The sequence below is a fragment of the Cricetulus griseus genome, chromosome 2 (assembly GCF_003668045.3).
Source record: "Cricetulus griseus strain 17A/GY chromosome 2, alternate assembly CriGri-PICRH-1.0, whole genome shotgun sequence".
Taxonomy (NCBI): Eukaryota; Metazoa; Chordata; class Mammalia; order Rodentia; family Cricetidae; genus Cricetulus; species Cricetulus griseus.
Genome location: NC_048595.1, coordinates 353,000,464 through 353,020,633, shown reverse-complemented (window position 1 = coordinate 353,020,633; position 20,170 = coordinate 353,000,464). Strand labels below are relative to the sequence as shown.

Genomic DNA, 20,170 nt, shown 5'->3' with positions numbered 1-20,170 from the left:
TAAAGTATTTAGATCTAAAATGTGTCCATCAAGAGACCTCAGATACCAGACATGGAACTTAGATTTTTATATCTGCCCTGTTGAATTTTCTCTGCTTCAGTGTGCTATTACTAACTTACTACGACTATGACCCCTGGTTCTCCATTTTGAAATAAGAACATTTTCTTTGTACCAATATATGCTATATTGGTTTATTTTTTTATGTTGTTGCTTTTGTTTTTTGTTTGGTTGGTTTTGATTTGAATTCTTCTCAATAAGTGATTGCCTTGAATCTCAGAAGAGAGTCTGGATTTCTAAGTAGTGCTGACATTAGACATGAGATAGATTTTCAGAGTTACAATTATTATATTTTACATCATGAGAAAGCCAGGATTTAATGGCATCTACAAGTAGAACACTGTGATTTTTATGTAAGATACCTCCCTTAGGCACTTGTGTTTAAGTATTTGATGCCCAGCTGGTGGCACTGTTTGGGAAAGTTGTGGAACCTTTATGAGATGAAGTTTTCCAGGAGGAAGCAGGTCATGAAGGGCATTACTTAAGGTTTTATACTCCATCCTTATTTCCTTTAAAGTTTCTACTTCCTGACCACCTATATAATGATGACTCTAGCTCACCTTACTGCCACAATGACAGCCCCACCATGATAGACTGTATGACACTTGAGATGTAAGCCAAAGTAAACCCTGATTCTTTAAATTACTTCTTGCCCAGTGTTTTGTCAACACAACGAATAAAATACTGAATTCAAAGATTGTACTAGGAAGCTTTTATTAATTTATAGCTAATAGTTGAGCAGAGGAATAAATGTTCAGCTGATTGCTCTTATTCTATAGTATAACAGGGCTTTTTAAATTTACAGTGCTTTGTTTTTTATTTTATTTTTTCAGATTTTTTATTTGACTTAGAAACAGGATTGTTTTACATGACAATCCCAGTTCCCTGCCCCCCCCCCTGCGTCAACCCCTACCACCACTAACCTAACTAAAACCCTACCTATCACATATACTTTCTGCTCCCCCTGGATGGTGAGGCCTTCCATAGAGTGTCATCAGAGTCTTTCGTATCCTTTGGGATAGGGCCTAGGCCGACCACCGTGTGTCTTGGCTCAGGGAGTATTCCTCTATATGGAATGGGCTTCCAAAGTCCACACCTATGCTAGGGATAAGTATTACTACAGGAGGTCCTGTATATTTCTGAGTTTTCCTCACTGAAATCCATGTACCTGGTGTCTGAATCAATCCCATGCTGGTATTCCAGCTATCAGTCTGGGGAGCAGGAGTTCCCTGATGTTCAGGTCAGCTGTTTCTGTGTGTTACTCCAGCCTGGTCTGGACCCCTTTGCTCTCCATTCATCCTTCTCTGCATCTGGATTCCAGTTCAGTTCAGTGATTAGTTGTGGGTGTCTGCTTCTACTTCCACGAGGTGCTGGATGAGGGCTATTGGGTGGTATATACGTCAGTCATCAATCTCATTATCCGGGGAAGGCATTTAAGATAGCCTCTCCTCTGTTGCTTGAATTGAATCTGCAGCCACATGTTAGACAAATGCTCTGCGACTCAAGTGTATTAGCCTCTCAATAACACTGATAAAAGACATTTAAACTTCAGTGGTTCAGACTTTTCTATCAATTCTTTTATCAATCCCAGGCTATAGATCAAGTATCTAGTAGATAAATAGAAAAATATTTGTAGACACACAGAGACAAATGAAAGATAGATGATAGATAATGTACATATTGTGATGTTTTGTTTTCAATTCTAAGTTTTGCTGGATTTTGATTCATCAAGGATATACAACTCTGAGTATAATGTGGAGGGTGTTTCTAGAGACTTAGCAGGAAAGAATTACCCACATGTGGGCAGCCCCATACCTGGAAGTGAGATCCAGGAATGAACAGAAAGGAGAAAGTAAGCTAAGCACCAACATTGTCCCGTGACTTTAGCCACAATGCTGAGGACACCTTAAGGCAGGCATTCCCTCTTGTAATACAATATACTTTCTAACTGGAAGGCAAAAACTTCTTGGCTTAATTGCTTTAGTCACATCCTTTGTCACATCAATGAGAGTTATACCTAATACAGACATTGAATAAGCTTAGACATTATAGACATTACCCAATTTAACACTCAGCATGAAATAGCATATTGTTAAGGTTTATGCAAAACATAGGAAAATGGACTGGAATGCCTAATGAAACAATCACATTGAAATTATAAATATGCTCATTTTTGAAGTCAGAAATGACAGATAATTTTTTAAGATAAAAAATAAATTTTAACTTTGTACTGTTTCAGAATCAGGTCATTTCATCGTGCTATTTTACAAATTTTTGTTTCCTAGCAAAGAGATAGATTTGACAACAACTTTCTTTATAGTGCTTTCCATTTCTGGCCCACCAATTGGCATTAAGATAATTACGTAGCTACACAGCCTAGTTAATAAAAGATCTTTTGGACTTTTTCTTTAAAATATTAATAAATAACACTTACTTATTTAGCATGAAAGCATTTGTTTCTCATTATATTGCTTTGATGTGTCATTGGTGAATATGATCTTCTTATATATCTGACTTAGTGTTGAGCCTTTATTAAAATTTAAGAGCACTTTTCAGATGGCTAAGAAAAAAACACACTCAATGGAATCTTTGCAAATTTCTAGTCTCATAACATTATATTAAGGCTTCTTAAATATTATGCATATATATATATATTATATATATATATATATATATATATATATATATTACCTCACCAATTCTTTGCATATATATTATGACTTCCAGTTTAGTTTTTTTATGAAAACTCAGTCAGGTACATAAGAGGGCTTATAGAGAGGAAAGGGAAGTTTAAAATTCTGTAATTGCATGATAATCTCAAAAAACAATACCATTTTAGCAGGAGAACAAAATTCATTAACCCCCTAACCCACCCTGTATCCCATACTGGAGAGAAAGATATTTAATTCCTAAGGTACCAAGTTAGTAGAGCTGTATATATAAAGTAAAAGATTGCTTTTAAAAATTCTAAGTTACAGCCAGGCATTGGTAGCACATGCCTTAAATTCCAGCACTCCTGAGGTAGAGGCAGGTGGATCTCTGTGAGTTCAAGGCCAGCCTGCTCTACAGAGTGAGTGCTAGGACAGGCTCCAAAACAATACAGAGAAACCCTGCTCAAGAAACAAAACAAAACAAAATGCCAAGTTGCCAAGCTAATATCCAGAAGTGAAACTTCCTTTGTAAATTCTTCAGGTGGCTTTTAACTACAGAGCATATGCCTGCTCTTTTATTTTATAAAGCAAGAGGGATTTTACAATTGGAGGAACAACTGATGTATGTCTGGAAGAGGGATAGATTAGTTAATTGAATTGAGGGTTGGATTGTCTCAGTAGCTTTCTTTCTCTGGGTACTATTTGATTATTTTGTGAGCAAACAGATTATCCACCATTAAGTGTAAAATCAACAGGAGAGTAGCAGGCTTTTAAAAAAGAAAGGAAAATTTATGAGTGACATGTTTTGATTTGTTTGGGAAAAGAAGTTGTCCCAGAAGATGTAGAATGCAATTCACGGTGTTGAGTAATGTTTTTATAATATTTTCCTGGTGAAGCTCATATCAGAGAATTTGCCAGTGCATAAGAAGACAGAGAGCCAATTATAGACATTATATTATTTTCAGCAGTGTGGTATTTGTATGCATGTTGTATGTGTATGCAAATGGATGAACTGTGGGAAACTGAAAGCAGAACTTCCCATATACTTGGCAAGCAAACAAGCTAACATTGATCAAATGTTCTGTCCAATCCAATTTTCACCCATGAGTTTTTATTTTATCCACATCGTGATTATGCATCCATTTTAAAGTGGGAAAATAGATAATCCAAACAATAAACTACATGGCTATATAATTTAGGTGTTAAGACTATGTCACATAATTTATCTGGTTCAAGTAAAAGGCATTTAATAAAGTAAAGACCCCAAACTCCATAGAATAAGATTCCCAAAATTTATTCTATCTCATGAGTGAGTTCATACACGTATAAAAAAAAAATTTAATGACATTTACAGTAAATATTAGAGACATTTACTCACATGAAAGAAAAATTTTAATATTTAAAAGTTTAGAAGTGATTTCAGATTTCAGGTTGTGAAATATGTAATCATTTATAACTATTCTATATAAATTAAATTATAAGGATATTATTATTATTTTTGATATTTTATAATTGAAATTGTATGGTATTAATTTAGGTGTAAAAATACTCAACCACTTTTAATAAATGTATTAGTTTCTTTTCCATTAGAATTTTGATTTTTGTGACAATTTTTACTATTTTAATTTAATTTTTTCCTTTTCAACACTCTAAGTTTTAGGAATTTGAGTATTATAATTAATTAACAATATTAAATGGCTATTTTTCATTGTGAAATTTGTTTTGCCTCAGATAATTCACCATATTTTAAATAGAATTTTGTATATTAAATTGTTTTATGCTTTCTGTATGTCTGGCATTTATTTCTTTCAATCTTTATTTTTTTTTTCATACAGGGTTTCTCTGTGTAGCTTTGGAACCTATCCTGGCACTCACTCTGGAGACCAGGCTGGCCTTGAAATCACAGAGATCTGCCTGCCTCTGCCTCCCAAGTGATGGGATTAAAGGCATACGCCAGGAATGCCTGGCCTCAATCTTTTAATTCTGAACCAACTGTTTTCCATATTGCTTGAAGGCATTCATAGTAAATAGGCAGTTTTTGTCAAATCTTTAAATTGCTACTTATTAAATTTGTGTTTTGCATATTAAAGTGCATTTTCTGAAAAGAAGGGTCATTATTTTTACACTGGTTTTATTGGTGCAGTGGAAATAATTGGAGACAGAAGATTCCTAGACTTAATCAATTTAAGTTGAGGTCATTAAGCTCCATTTCCTCCAGATGACCAGTATTCTAAGGAGAATAATTCAGGACAGACATGCACGTGGAAAGAACACCATGGAACAATTGTAAACAAGGATTAGGTTTGCATTTATTTATTTTATTATATAAAATAATAAACAAATAATGGAGCCTAAAAGTTTTCCTCTCAACTATTAGGAAGAACCAATACCTTTAATTATAGTATCCTGAATGGTAAGATAATACATTCACCCAATTTTCAGTATATTGCTCTACCATCAAGGTGATGGTGATATAATTATTCAGAATTTGTATTGAGTGTTACTGATGCCCTGTGATGCAATCTACTTTCATACAATTTGTCGAAGGTTTGCTTGTGTGTGTGTGTGTGTGTGTGTGTGTGTGTGTGTGTGTGTGTGTGTGTGTGTGTTTGCTTTGGGAGGAGTTGCTTTATACTTTTGATATATTTTAAGTCTTTCATTAGATTACATGGATAGGACATCTTAATTATTCTGTTTTATTCACACTGTTGGGGACTTTATGTATTATACAAGTGTTGCTGTTTGAGTCTCCTAGACATTTACATTGAATATTTTACCAATATTTGAAACTTTGGCAATTATTTCCTCAATAAGTTTTCTTATTTTTTGATTCATCCTGATATTTTATTTGTACAAATATTTGGATGGTTGATTATTATACTGTATTAATTAATACCTTCTATATTTACCTCTTGATTATTTTGATAGATAATTTCATACTATGATTGGTTTTCTCCCTGATACATGAAATCTGATACAAAGCCTTGACAGTTTTCTTTGTCTTCTTTGCTCTTACCATTTTTAGAATATCGGTTATTGATAACTTCCTTTGTATCATATCTGGGTGAAAATTTTCCCTTTAGCATGAAATTTATTTCTAATAATATCTATTGAGATATACCTATTGATATGCAGCTAATTATTGAATGGTTCCCTTATGTTTATTGATAAGATATTTTACTTTGATCATTGATAATAATAATTGATCAGAATATTATTTGTGTTCTTTTAATACTTGCTAAATTTCAAATTTCAAATGATAGATTTCAGAAAATCTGGATATCGTCTTCTTACAAAATGCACTTAAGACATTCCTTTAGAGGTTAGATTGACCCCTCTTATCTATCATACCTGTTTTCATTATTGCTATGTAAGATCTTAAATCTTTACCCTTTACACATTTTACTTCGGAAAATAACCCTTATTTTTATGCCTTTTATCTCATTGAAAAATCTCTTTTGTGGCTAGTTAATACAAAGCCCCTTTTCTGCTTTAAAGATGGATTTGTATTCTGCCAATCTACATTCATTAAGGCTTTAGATCACCTGGGTTAGACAGAGGTGGATCTTGTTGAAAAGCCATGCTACAAACTCATTCAGACCTTCAGAGGTGTCTCCATGCTCTTGTTTTCCTACACAAATTCAAGTCTAATTATTACCTAAAGATTTTATCTCTGTCTTGTCATAATTACTTTGTTAAAGCTACCTCTTGTAGTCAGAGCCCTTATGGTGAAATGCCCCAAATCAGATATTCTGCTTCATGGGGTTTATCTTATGTAGTTTTTTACTCAAGAATGAACAAATTGTGCTGTTTCTACAGTAGCACTCTTGGTGGAGTCTTAGAAGGAAGAAATGAAATGATGGATATATAATACTCATATATGAACATTTCAGAATAACCTTCTTAGTTGTCCACAGTTATTGCACAAATTCAATATTCTATTATTTCAGGAAATTATTGAGAAAGACTAAGCAAATATGTGTCAAGAATATTTTACAGGTTCAAACTATAAAGAATTCACTTTGCAGTACAGCCAATATTGGGTTTTAAGAATTCCTTGTAGTTTGTAGCTATAAATCTCATCGTTGTTGCAGGATTTGTTACTCTGTTTAAATAAATGATCATCTATAATTAAACATGTATTCTCAGACAAAATATTTCTATAATGATCTTATTTGGTAATTTATAGGGAACAGTTATAAGACTAGGAATAGAAACAAAGAGCAATTTAAGATTGCTAAACCGAACCAGCCAGGTACATTGGCACACAACAATGTATCTAGAACTTGGGCATCAGAGGCAGTGTGACCAGAAGTACAAGACAAGCCAGGTCTGAATACTCAGTAGGTGTCTCTGGAAAAATAAACAAACCTAAACTAAACAACAAACATTTATTCAAACACCCCTCACCTCTTGGAAGACTTTAAATTGTTCTTTTAGTACTCATAATAATATTTTAGTGGCAATGGGGTTGATTAACTAATTGTCTTGTGTCCTCCATCCTTCATCAATTTTAAATAGAGACATATAACCAGAGTTTACAGTTGATAGTTTCTAGGATGGGAGGAGTCAAAAGTTGTCTTCAGGGATGTTGTCAGGGTAGGTTGCCCTTGCTCCAGAAGTTGGCCCCACACCTCTGTGCCTACTCGTAGCACTAAGTTGACCTACTGGGCTAAAACTAAAAGTACATGAATCTGATAGGTTGTGTGGACGATTGTTTGAGAGCAATGGAGGTGCAGAATTGATGTTTTTCAAAACTCAGTACATATCCTTTCAAACAATAAAAAGAAACATCATTAAAAAAAGTTTACAGGCATATTATATCTGTGCACTGAAATTCATTTATCACATTTATCATATTTTACTTTAGTAATTCCCTCATGAAACTTATCCCTCTTTTGTTGTGTTAGATTGACATATGCAGTGTTCTTTATAATACAGCATTTGTTGATGCATAAATATATTCTCAAAAAATATAAAAGAGAATTTCTAACCATTATATTGAAGGAATCCCTTTTTACAAAACTGAAAACTAGCAGATAATTATTGCTACATTCATTATACAGAATGAAATGTCTGTGTTTTGAATCTACTATTCCCCAGCTTAGGTACTTTATGAGGTTTCCTCTTTTTAAATGCAGGAATCAGAGATATAAGAGAAAAACATGTTAAACTTAACAGAGTACCTAGTATTGACAAAAAACCATGAGAATGACATTACTCATTTAAACACTAGGTGAATGCATTTAATGACAAGCACAAATACATCAGGTTGCACATGATAGTGTGTGCCTCTGATCCCAGCTTGAGGGAACAGAGGGAAGAAGTTCTGGGCTACAGAACCTGACTCTAAAGCAGCCAAATAAACAAGCTATGGGGAAATTGCTCCAATTTGGGTATGTTCCTAAATATGTAATGGTATACTAGAAAATATTTATTACATAGAAATTACAGCTTAAAATATATTAATCTCATCTAAAATTTCAAGTAAAATAGAAATTGTTTTCTAATCTTATGTAAGTCTTTATACTAAATTCTTATGGTAGCAATGCTTTCAGCATGAATCATTTCATTTTCTAATTTTATGTAAAGGGAGAGAAGAATAAAACAGCATGTATATTCAGCCTCCCAACAAATGCTTCTTTATTTTACTTAAATTCTATAGACACTAATCATATTTTGGCACCTTAAACTCTTAAAGCATTTAATGAAATCCTATCACACTGTTTTTCTTATATATAACATTAACATAGCTTACAGTTTAGTTGGCATGTTTCTTTTCCTATTTATTCATTTTTTAAAATATACAGTGCTACAAATTTCTTAATTATTTATAAAATTTTAACCTGTAAAACACACACACACACACACACACACACACACACACACACACACACGTGCAAATGCACACAAAAATATTGTGTGAGCACACCTACACAAATTTACATGAATCTGAGGAATTACTTTTTGCCAGACAGCTAGAAATATAATGAAAATAAAAATATTTAATACTTATAGGAAATGACTGAGTTGTTATAAAAAATAACTCAGTCAAAACTTCCATTAAGAACTAAATGGGAATGTTTACTTTCCTACTTTGAATTAATATAATATCTGCTTTTAATTTTTATTTTACCCCCCATCTTTCCTTCTCCTTTTCTTCTTTCCTCTTCTCTTTATCTTTTTCATAGAGACATATTTTTATAGAGTAATTGCAAAGTGGTAATGTCATATCTTAAGTTTTCTGATGTACAGTCAGTCACATAATGGGTTAAGTATTTTATAGGGCTAGATGATAAGTAATTTACCTTTCTTGTGTCAGACTGTCTCTAGCGTTGCCTCTGCTGGTACGGAGTGAACACAGTCGGGGATAATGAATAAATGCTGGCAACTTGTTCTAGTGAAATATGATGGTAAGTTATATGCAACCGCTGGTCTGATGAGTAGAATGACACTTTGTAGTAATTGATTTTATTATGGTTTTTCTTCATTGGTATTCAAACACTATGCCTATTAGTGTTTTAATTTGAATCTGTGCGGTTAACATATTGTTTGGAAACTAGATCTTATAAAAATCAATTCCCTGTATGAGGCAAAACTGGGCCCATCTGCATATAGGTGACAGTTTTGTAACCTGATGTATTTGTGAGACCTCTGGTAGTGGGACCAGGTGCTATCCCTATCATATGAGCTGGCTTTTCGAAGCCCATTCCATATGTTGAGGTGCCTTGCTCGGCCTTGATTCATAGGATGTGGGGCCTAGCCACGCCTCAACTGAATGCGCCAGGTTTTGTTGATTCCCTATGGGAGGCTTTCCGTTTTCTGAAGAGTGGATTGGTTTGTGGGGAGGTGGGGAAGGGAGAAGAGTTTAGATAAGGGGAACTGTGGTTGTTAGGTAATATATATATATATATATATATAATATATATATATATATATATATGGGCAATGCCTCTAAGTGGCTAATGATTTGTCTTAATTTTAGGTTCCAATTGTAGCCAGAGATCTAACTATGCCCCTGTTACGCGACCACACACACTTGGGCATGGTCACAGGTGTGTATGGGAGGGGAGGATTTAGGCTGGCTCTAGGAGGCACATGTTCTCTCTTGTTGCTGGCTGGGTCACAGCCTTGGAGGATTATTGGAGCTGGAACCTGTGGTAGTCACCTGCCATTTGCGTGTTATCTCTTCAGATAAACCTCATTTAACATGTACTGGGTCTAGTGAATCTTGATTCCCAGGCGACATCCTATGATTTAGGTGACAAGCTGATTGTTTTTGAAATAATCTCATATCACATGATAATTTGTGATAATTAGTTGAAATGAACAGATTCCAGGAGTTAACAGGAATAAGTCCTTATATTGTGACATAATCTTCAATGTCTTTGAATTGCATAGCTTTACCCCAGATAATTTCCCAGAAAAGGATTTCAAATGCTTTCCATATTTGGGTTAATGATCTCATTCAGTTAATCACTTGCCATCTTGAGGCTTGCTCCATGGTATGGTTTCCCCTTGATTGTTTCAAGTAATCTGTCAGTTTCATTTCGCTTGAGGATAATGTCTTTAGCAATAGTGTTAGTGCATGCTTGTCATGACTTTTAGACACATTTTACAACGAGAAACAACCAAAAATGACTTTAGAAACTACAACTGACTTGTGGACTATCTATTCAAAGAAATAGAGCCTCAGTCATCCTCTCTGGCCATCACTGCCTTATGTAGGTGCAACTGCTCTCCCATGAACATTTACTATAAAGCAATAGACAATTGGGCCTAGGTAGCCTCTCCTGTCTTCTTTTGTGTACAAAATATAAATAGAATATAGCAAATAAGAGAAAACAAACCCGCAGCTGGAAGGCAACTTTAAAGAAAAATGATGTTCATAGCTATCCTGCCAGTAGCTGGCAAAGCACTTTTTATAAAACATATTTAATGTTTACAACCACTCGGAGGCTGGGGAAAGAGTAATACTTTGAAAATACGTTTAATGTTTGTACCACTCTGTGGCCAAGAAGCAACTCCTGCTAAAATATATTTAATGCTTAGAGTCATTTGGCAGTTTAGGAAAAAAGAAACTTCTTGTTAATTTTTAACATTTATTGCTGCTCAGTGACTGTGAGTACGACTATCACTGTGGTATGCTTTATGTTTAGGGACACATTGTGCTGCTACTAAAACAATCTGTACATTTCTCTCAAGGCAACAAAAAAACTGTCAACATTACCTTTGCAATTTTACCACTAATAAAAATGCAGAAATCAAACATAGGACTAAAATGTTCCTTTAATACACAGTCATAACATCCTATGGTCCTAGAAGTAGCCTTGCCAGGCGGTATACTGAGGACACTTCACAGCTGACACAGAAGGGACCATCAGGCTCAGCTCAATTTCATCAAATGTGTTAAGGCCACTCAACAGATTGTGAAATGTAAGTGTAATCTGGTAATTGGTGTTTCTTACAAATCAACAGCTTGTCTCCACACATTAAGGTAAAGGAGTTCTCTATACCAAAGGAAATGGAAATTGTAGTAAAAGGTCTATTTGTTTTTAAATAAACTTGGCTTAATTTACAGAAAGGGTGAAGGAAAATATTGTTGGGGGGAGAAATGGCTGCCCGAGAAAGGGAAATGATAAATATCCCGGACCTCTTTAATCAACACTGCCTCCAATAGTCTCCAGAGAATGAGCAAAATGAGAAACAAAACATTAAATGGACCCTACTCCACTTAAAGTACATTATTCAGGAATAATCTAAATATATATATATATGTCTTGCCTTTTTCTAATAACCTTGAGAATAAAGTGTTATTATTCCTTTGTTTCAATTGGGAGAACTAGAGCATAAATGAGCTGAATAATCTTTATAGATACACAGCTCTGGAGAATGTTAGACAGACTCTTAAAGGAGGAAGGGCATCTAGCTATAACAATTAAAATACTGCCTGCCATCACAACAGATTATGCTATAGAAAAGGAAGTACAAGGCAGATAGCTGAAGCAAAGGGCTAAAATATGGACCATTCAATTATGTTTATTCCTTAACTGTCAAGCCTAATCGACTCACTTGAGTGGTTGAATTGTAATGACACAGTCTTCTATGTTATGATTTCTCCCACTTCTATATAAGATACATCAACAAAAGTTATTACCTCTCTTTCTCACCATTTTATCTTGGATGTATCTGGATTAAGAAAGTGGACTTATTAGTGTTATGGATCCCCAGAACTAAATCTTTGGCACCTGTCCCTGCATGGAATTGAGATTCCTGATATAGAACTCATGCTTTACAAGGATGGAAATTTAAATGTCTTAGGAAAGGCTAAATATATTCTGGATGGCAGAGTGACAGGGAGGAGCAGAGGGTAGGGCATAGTGACTGTGGGGTCTTCAATGGCCACAAATTCATTGTGTTTCTGGAATATCCAATTTCCTGAATGAAGCCTGGCCAGATGCTAATAATTAGGGTTGTGCATAGGTGATAGAAAATCTCAGACTGATGCATCAGAAACAGGGCTGTCGGTTATTTTAAGAACATTATCACCACCTGAACCTTTAGATCATAGAATATCCTCAGCCAAAACCTTGGCAACCTACTGAGATATCATAAATAAAAAAGACCCTGTTTATGTGTTCATATATTTATATTCATGGGAGTTAATGAATACCTCTTGTATATGACTAGAGACTTTGTAGGAGAACTATTACATAATACTAGATAATTATTGCACAACATTATCCAAGTACCAGAATAACTTCATATGTAATGCTACAAATCATACTACACTAGATAGGATAGCTATGTGAAGGTGACAATAACTGCTTCTCTTGAGCAAGAGACATAGAATTATTTGCCACACAAGCACAATGATCAGAGCTCAAATTCCAGAAACTCTGTAAAACCAAGCACTATGGCATTCCTATAATCATAGTGTTTGTTTAAAGAAATGGGAAGCAGTGTCAGAGGAACATCTTAAAACTGCTGGAAAATATAGCCTACTCAAAATAGTGGTAAAATAACAACAGGTCCAATCTTAAACAAGGTAGAAGGGAATCATTGACACCTGAGGATTCCATCTGTCCCCTAGATTAATTTTGTGGTATATGTGGAATACCACTAACACATGAAAACACACACACACACACACAAACACAGACACACACACACACACACACACACACACACACACACACACACACACGCACGCACGCACATACATACACACACACTGAGAAAAACACATACCCACATACACATGAGAGAGAGAACTTAGCAAAAAAGTGTTTCTCATATATTTCTGCCAATATAAATATCCATAGTTCACACTTGTCAAAACCACATGAATTCAAAATATTCTAAAATATACATAGGAAAAAAATTTCATAAATTTTAGTATAGTGGGACTCAGAAAAGACTTTCTTAATTGAAGGAAATTAGTAAAACATAAAATAATTTTAATATGCATTTAAAATCTTGAACTCAATGTGTGATTTAAAACAATAATGTAAAATTTTATTGCAGCTTCTAAAACAGTCATAGAAACCCAGTCATTGATAATCCAACAAGCTATCCAATATAACTAAACTGAGGGAGAGGAACAGGATACATATTTAAAATTGCAGTCCATAAGAAAGTAACTGAAACTGCACGGTCCCCCGATGCATAATCATCTGATATTAAGGAGAGCACATTATTGTAATTCACTGTGCTGCTCATGGTCTTAAAGAATTATGAGGACATTCATAAAGTCTAAATTTGTCTCCAAGGACCTGGGGACTTTCAGGATCAAGAGGCAATTTCCTTAGGTCAAAGTAGTAGCAGTTTGTCTTTGAGCATGTTTCCCTGGCAGATTGAATGTAACAGAAAGTTATTATCAGAGAAACCTTATTCTCAAACTATTCATAGAATCACCATGATAATTTTAATTTTGGTTTGTTAAGTGCATTGTATTATGACTAATAAATTAATTATATTTCCTTGAAATCTCTACTTACCTTTCCGACCATATCCTTTATTTACATACTTACAGTCTTTGCAATATTTTATATAATTTTCATTGTACATTTATTTGAACATTCCTTACTCTCTATAATCCAGCATGATTACATTCATATTGACATAATAAAAATTTCAATACTTAAATATTTATTCATCTCATGTTATGTTACAAATGTACTATCCTTACATATCTGTCATCTTTTATAAATGTCACTTTATGAGTAATGTATTATTAATATATTGGCTTTCCTTAAAGCGCGCGCACACACACGCACACATACACACACACACACACACACACACACACACACACACACACACACACACACATATATATATATGCAAATACCTTAATATTGATTGTATGTATATTTCTGTTGAGTCTGTTTTCCTTCTTATTTTTTATGTTCACAGTCATTGGTTTAAAATGTTTGTGATTTTAGAACATCTAAATATCTGCATCTATCTGATGTGTTACAGAAATAGATATATGGTAAGTTGAGTATGAAATGTGTCATTGGGTCTTGGCCAAAAAGATTTAACATTACAATAAATAAAAGAACATGAATTACATAGCAAAGAGAAATAAGAGAGAAATTCTGCCCTTAGGTTATTAAAATTATAAGCTTTTCGCAACTGATGGTATGGATCTTAGAGCTGAGTTGAAGCAGTCAAGGAAAACAATGGAGTGCTGTAATCAGAATACCATAGAGTTCCTGGTTAATTGTACATTTGCTGAGAAAACCATGTGTAACATTTGCCACAAATCTGACTGCCCTACAGTAATCTCTATGTGATATGTGTAAGTGAGATTTGAAGAGCCTCATATGCAATTCATTGTACATATCTTAACATTTAATTCATAATGTGTTTGATGCCTCTTTCCATTAATTTAAAAGTAGAAAATTATCCTAGTATTTTCACAGAACACCATATGCTTTGAGTTTTAATAAACACTCTTCTGGTATATCAATGTATATTTTCTAGATATCTATAATTTTATGATAAATGATTGATAGTAGGTAGAAAGATAGATAAGATAGGTAGATGATTAAATTTTTGACAGATGATAGGTACATATATGATAGATAGATGAAAGAAAGATAGATACATAGAGACATATATTCACAAATGATAGATAGATAGATAGATAGATAGATAGATAGATAGATAGGAATAGGTGAGATGTACAATGACAAAAATTTTAGTGATGGAGGCTGAAGATTTACTTTGAAGAATTTATTCTCATATAGAGTACTATATTATGCCATATAATAATAAATCGTGTTACCCCAATACTTCAAAGAGCCAGAAACATTTTATTTCTCACTTCCCTACAGTTTTTCTGATTTTGCAGAATGATTATTCTTTGTTGCTAGCTACAAAATTTTTATTTAAAGGCTTTATTTGTAAGGACATATTATTTATCCTAGTAAGCATAATGAAAGCCTTAATTGCTTGTTTTATGAGGCAAAATTCTAATAGCATAGGTTTGTGTGTGTGTGTGTGTGTGTGTGTGTGTGTGTGTGTGTGTGTGTGTGTGTGTGCGCACGTGTCCTATGCATATTGTTTTGGTTTAAAAATAGAGTCTGTGATTTTACAAAATTCATGCTGATATTTCAAATTTACACAAAGTCTGCTGAACACCATTGCCACTGAATAAACCTTTGTCTTGAAGTATGTTGCACTATTTCTCCTCCTAGAAACTGTGTTTTCTGAGATTAATTTCTAATGAGACATATTTCTTTCTGATTGTTGTAAATCTGTTGCAATCATAACACTGCTTTAGAAAGACATCTCTTTATTAGAAAACACCCTAGACATGCAGCCTGCCCTGTGAACAGTAAATCTAGAAATTTACATGAACTATCTTCAGCTGGTTTCTCACATGACTGAGAGACTGTGTTCTGGAATGTATGACAGGTTGCATTCATGGTGTAAAACTCTTATAGTAAATCCATGTGACACTTCCTTAACTGCTGAGGTGACTCTACCCTTCCTTAGTGAGTACAATCTTCCTTGGATAGTTAGGATATGATAGGTAAAGCAATGATCCTCTAAGATATATCAGACATAGAGAATATAACCATGCCTTGTACTTATGGATCAAGTTTTAATCTGAGAGCATTAAGTATTCCTGCAAAATATGATAGAGACTAGTAGTTACTTTGAACTATAACTATGGCTTGCCTACAGTGATGCAAAATTCAGGACATAATTTGAAATTTCCTTCATAGGACTAAGGGGGTGTATCTATTAATCAAAGTCTTGCTACTGCCAAGCAAGGCACAGATTTCAGATCCCCTGAACCCACATAAGAAATCAGATGTGGCAGTGTGTTCCCATAATCCAAGTACTGTGCAGAAACAGTGGGAAGACTGACAGCAAGCCACCTAATCTTACTGAATAGCGATACAGTGACTCAAAAATATGGTAGAGTGAATGAAGAATTACTCTATGTTTATCTCTGTTCTCCACATCACAAGCATGTATGTACATACATATATGCATAGGAACATTTATATGCACCCTAAATAAACTTTCATTAAAGGTAAAATATTTTACTTACCAAATCTTGTTGTATGCAAAATAGGACTTTTCAAATTTAAGATGACGGAAAAATATTACAACTAATTTATATTCTTCTCTTTTTTCTTGAGTTAGGGTCTCTAGTAGAGCAGGATAGACTTGAACTCAAAATGTAGACATTGCTGACTCTGAATTTAGGATTCTCCTGGCCTCCATGCCCAAGTGTTGGTTTCAAAGATATGCATTGGCCATACCCAGCTCAAATTTAAGTTCTTAATAATAATGAGGTCCCTGTACTTCAATAATTATTTTCTAACAATTTCTTCATTCTGGTAGATTTAAGATTTAAAGGCACAGGAAACATGCTTAACAAGAAGAGGGATTTTTTTATTTTTTGTTTTTTTTGTTTTTTGTTTTTTGTTAATTCTAGGAAATACACAAAGAAGGAAACATACTGCCTTTTTTGGTTCTTGTTTGGTTCCGATGCAATGCATATGTCAGTAGTTTACTTTGAGCCAATAATTACTGTATGTTGTTCAGGGATATTTAGTAGTTGTCTCCATCACTGAATTCTGACAATGGCAATCAAATTCATGTCTGAATGGATGATACATTTAAGTGTAAATAGATATTATGGTTGCAAGTAAATTAATTATTTTGGAAATAGTTAGGAATGCTACATATTCTATTCATAATCAATCATAGAGTTGAGGGAATAATGAAAGTTACTAAAGCAAATTAAATTTTTACATGTGAACAATAATGATCTCCTATAAATCAGATATCTATATCAGCATGCAGAAAAAGTATTGAAGAGTCGTCATGGCATCTGACAGAAATACATTTGTGTACTCACCCACAGGAGACATTTCTGGAACACTAGCGACATAAGGTCCATCCAAAAACTTTGGCTCATTATCATTAATATCCTGCACTTTAATGATGAACTCGGATTCAGGCTCCAAAGGCTTTCTGGTTTCTATGTCCACTGCCTGAGCACGAAGTGTATAGAAAGGTTTCTCTTCTCTGTCCAGACTTCTTATTGCATGAATGTCGCCTGTGGTTTCATCAATTGTAAAAACCGTGCCAGCTCCATCTCCAGAGAGTGTGTATTTAACAGTGCCCTCTCCTTTGTCCAAATCAGAATGCAGCTGAGAAAGAACACAGAGACACAGTGATATTTACATGCAGTTCAATTTATTTAATCTGATAAGTTAAATTACTACTTTATAAACTTTCATGTTACCACTATAACTTCTTGATTACAGAAACTTAAAATGTGGATGATGAGATGATTCAGAAAGTTCAGACTGTGTTATGGATCGAGAGGGCCTGAGTTCAACCACTAGAACCCATGTAATGCCAAATATAATAGAAAGAGCCTTATCTGTCATACTAGCTTTGGTACTACAAGAAGGAGGTGGAAACAGGAGACGTGCTAAAAGTGTAGAGGCAAACTGTATGTATATAAGACAACAAGGAAAAGTCACTGTTATAAATGAGATAGAAGGTGCAGATGAACAATCAAAGTTGTCCTATGATCTCTATGCAAGCCGGGGCATTCACATGCTGTATATACATGCACACATACAAGAAATTATTATAAAGGAATGATAGCAATTTCAAATTCACAAAATTTTTAATGCACTAGCTACATGTGAACCTATATTTTCTGATAGTCAAACATTTGGATTTCTACTTACATGTTGCATAAACAATTTAATTACATTATACATTATAAATATTAGAAATTTAACAGTTTGGAACACTAGCAAGCATAAAACAATTTATTTTGAAAGTTTTATTTAGTTATTAAACATCTTTTCAAGAATATCATTCATAGAGTGAAATGAGACACATCTTGTTTAGGAATTATTTCATTTTAAATGATCATTGTTTAAACTGATTAATTCAGAAATAACAAAGTAAAAGCTCCCACAAGATAGGAAGATAGAACCCAAGGACTGAATCCAGCAGAATATGAGATATAAAGAAATTATGGAAACATTCCCTAAAGGAAAGGGTGAATTCTTTCAGTAAGTTGAAAAACAACTTCTCATTTTCAAACCAGTTTTCCAAGGTTAGGTGATTGGTTGGGAAAACTCTGTGACTATTCTTTCAGCATAACAATCGACTTACTTGTATCTGGTTTTGTGTAAGAAATATCCATGAATTATAATCTAGAAATATTTTAATTCAATTGTTTTATTTTGATATTCAACATATGTTCATATTAGTATATCATGGAATTTACTTATTTTTCCTCAAGAGATTATTTTTGTATTAGTTCAAATTAGAAACAAGGCTGCTTCACATGGCAATCACTTCTCCCTCCTCCTCTCCCTCCCAACACCCCACCAGCCTGCCATATCATCCCCCTCTGCTGCGTGGGGAGGGTAAGGCCCTCCCTGGGGGTTTCCCAAAGTCCAAAGTCACTCATATCATCATGGGGAGGGCCTAGTCCCCCCATGTATCTAGACTGAGAGAGCATACCTGTCATGGAATTTTTCACATTAAGGTCAAACAAAAAGAGACTCAAGCAAAAATATGTTTGTCATTATGATATGGTGAGTCACCATTATTCAAAGTGCAATCCAAGAATAACTAGAAGATGAACAAAGACTTGGAGATCTATAAGCCATCTCAAAACAAACAAATACCTATATTAAATATGATTTACATGAAATATGTTACATATAAGTTTGTCAGCCATACTATGTACATAAAATAAATCAAATGTACTAAATGTTTTAACATAATATGTATTCTTTTTATTTCAATTTTAATTTATATGTCTGTATGTGGATATGAACATTTGAGTGCACTACCCACAGAGGCCAGAAGAAGGTATTTGGTCCCAGGAAGCTTGATTCATGGGTGGTTGTGAGTTTCCTGTTGTGGGTGAGTTCTCAGCAAAAGCAGCAACAACTGAACTCTGATCATATTGTCAGCCCCCAAAATATGTGTTATTTTTTGTGAGTTTACATAGTTTATTTTGTAATAACAACTCCTATTATTATCATTATTTTTATATAATAATGACTGAAAATTTTTCTGCCAACTGTGGCTACCATGTACAGCCCAGAATCCCAATGAACATGAGGACCTTGCCTCTAGGAACCTAACTGGGCACAGAGGGCTTCTTATGACACAGTGAGAGTCAGGGCTCATCTAGTTTAGGGATGACTGATATTAGAAATACATACACACAAGGAGACCAGTATAGTTAAGAAACACAGGCACCCAAGATGCATGGCAATGATTAAGTCTAACCCTTATAGACAGTACAGGAGCATTTCAGTTCAGCTAGTAGGCCACAGGTTAAGCCCTAATATGGAAGCCCAGGGTTTTCTTCTGTAAGACAATGATACGTTTTCAGGAAATGTGTCAGATCACTCCTTTTAATAGATTCAACTGGGCAGCTGTTGATTTCATTATACAAAGGATTCTCCTAACTAGTCAGTGCAAGCAAGCTCCTACTTGCTGGACACCCAAGAGCTGTGAGTCACTGCTAGTTGCCTAGGTGACATGGTGCTTTGCTCCAAGCTGATCTGTAGGGTTGGGCATTAGCAATCTTAGAGCTGTACCCTAAAATCAGGAACAAGACAAGACTGTCCACTCTCTCCATATCTCTTCAATATTGTACTTAAAGTTATAGCTAGAGCAATAAGACAAGAAAAGGAGATCAAAGGGATACAAATTGGAAAGAAGTCAAACTTTCACTTTTGCAGATGATATGATAGTCTACATAAGTGACTCAAAAAACTCTACCAGGGAATTCCTTCAGCTGGTAAACACTTTCATCAAAGTAGCAGGATACAAAATTAACTCAAAAAAGTCAGTAGCCCTACTATATACATATGATAAATCCAATAAGAAAGAAATCAGAGAAAAATCACCCTTCACAATATCTACAAGCAACATAAAAT

The 20,170-nt window shown here is 34.3% G+C and overlaps 1 protein-coding gene across 2 annotated transcripts in view; it reads right to left on the bottom strand.

The window, feature by feature from the left end:
• Cdh12 (cadherin 12) overlaps positions 1-20,170 on the bottom strand; it is a 265,746-nt gene that overhangs the window by 151,456 nt on the left and 94,120 nt on the right. For both annotated transcript variants that reach the window (XM_027400034.2, XM_035439151.1), the window contains exon 2: positions 17,098-17,392. In XM_027400034.2, coding sequence (XP_027255835.2) covers positions 17,098-17,392 — 295 coding nt within the window. The remainder of the gene's footprint in view (positions 1-17,097; positions 17,393-20,170) is intronic.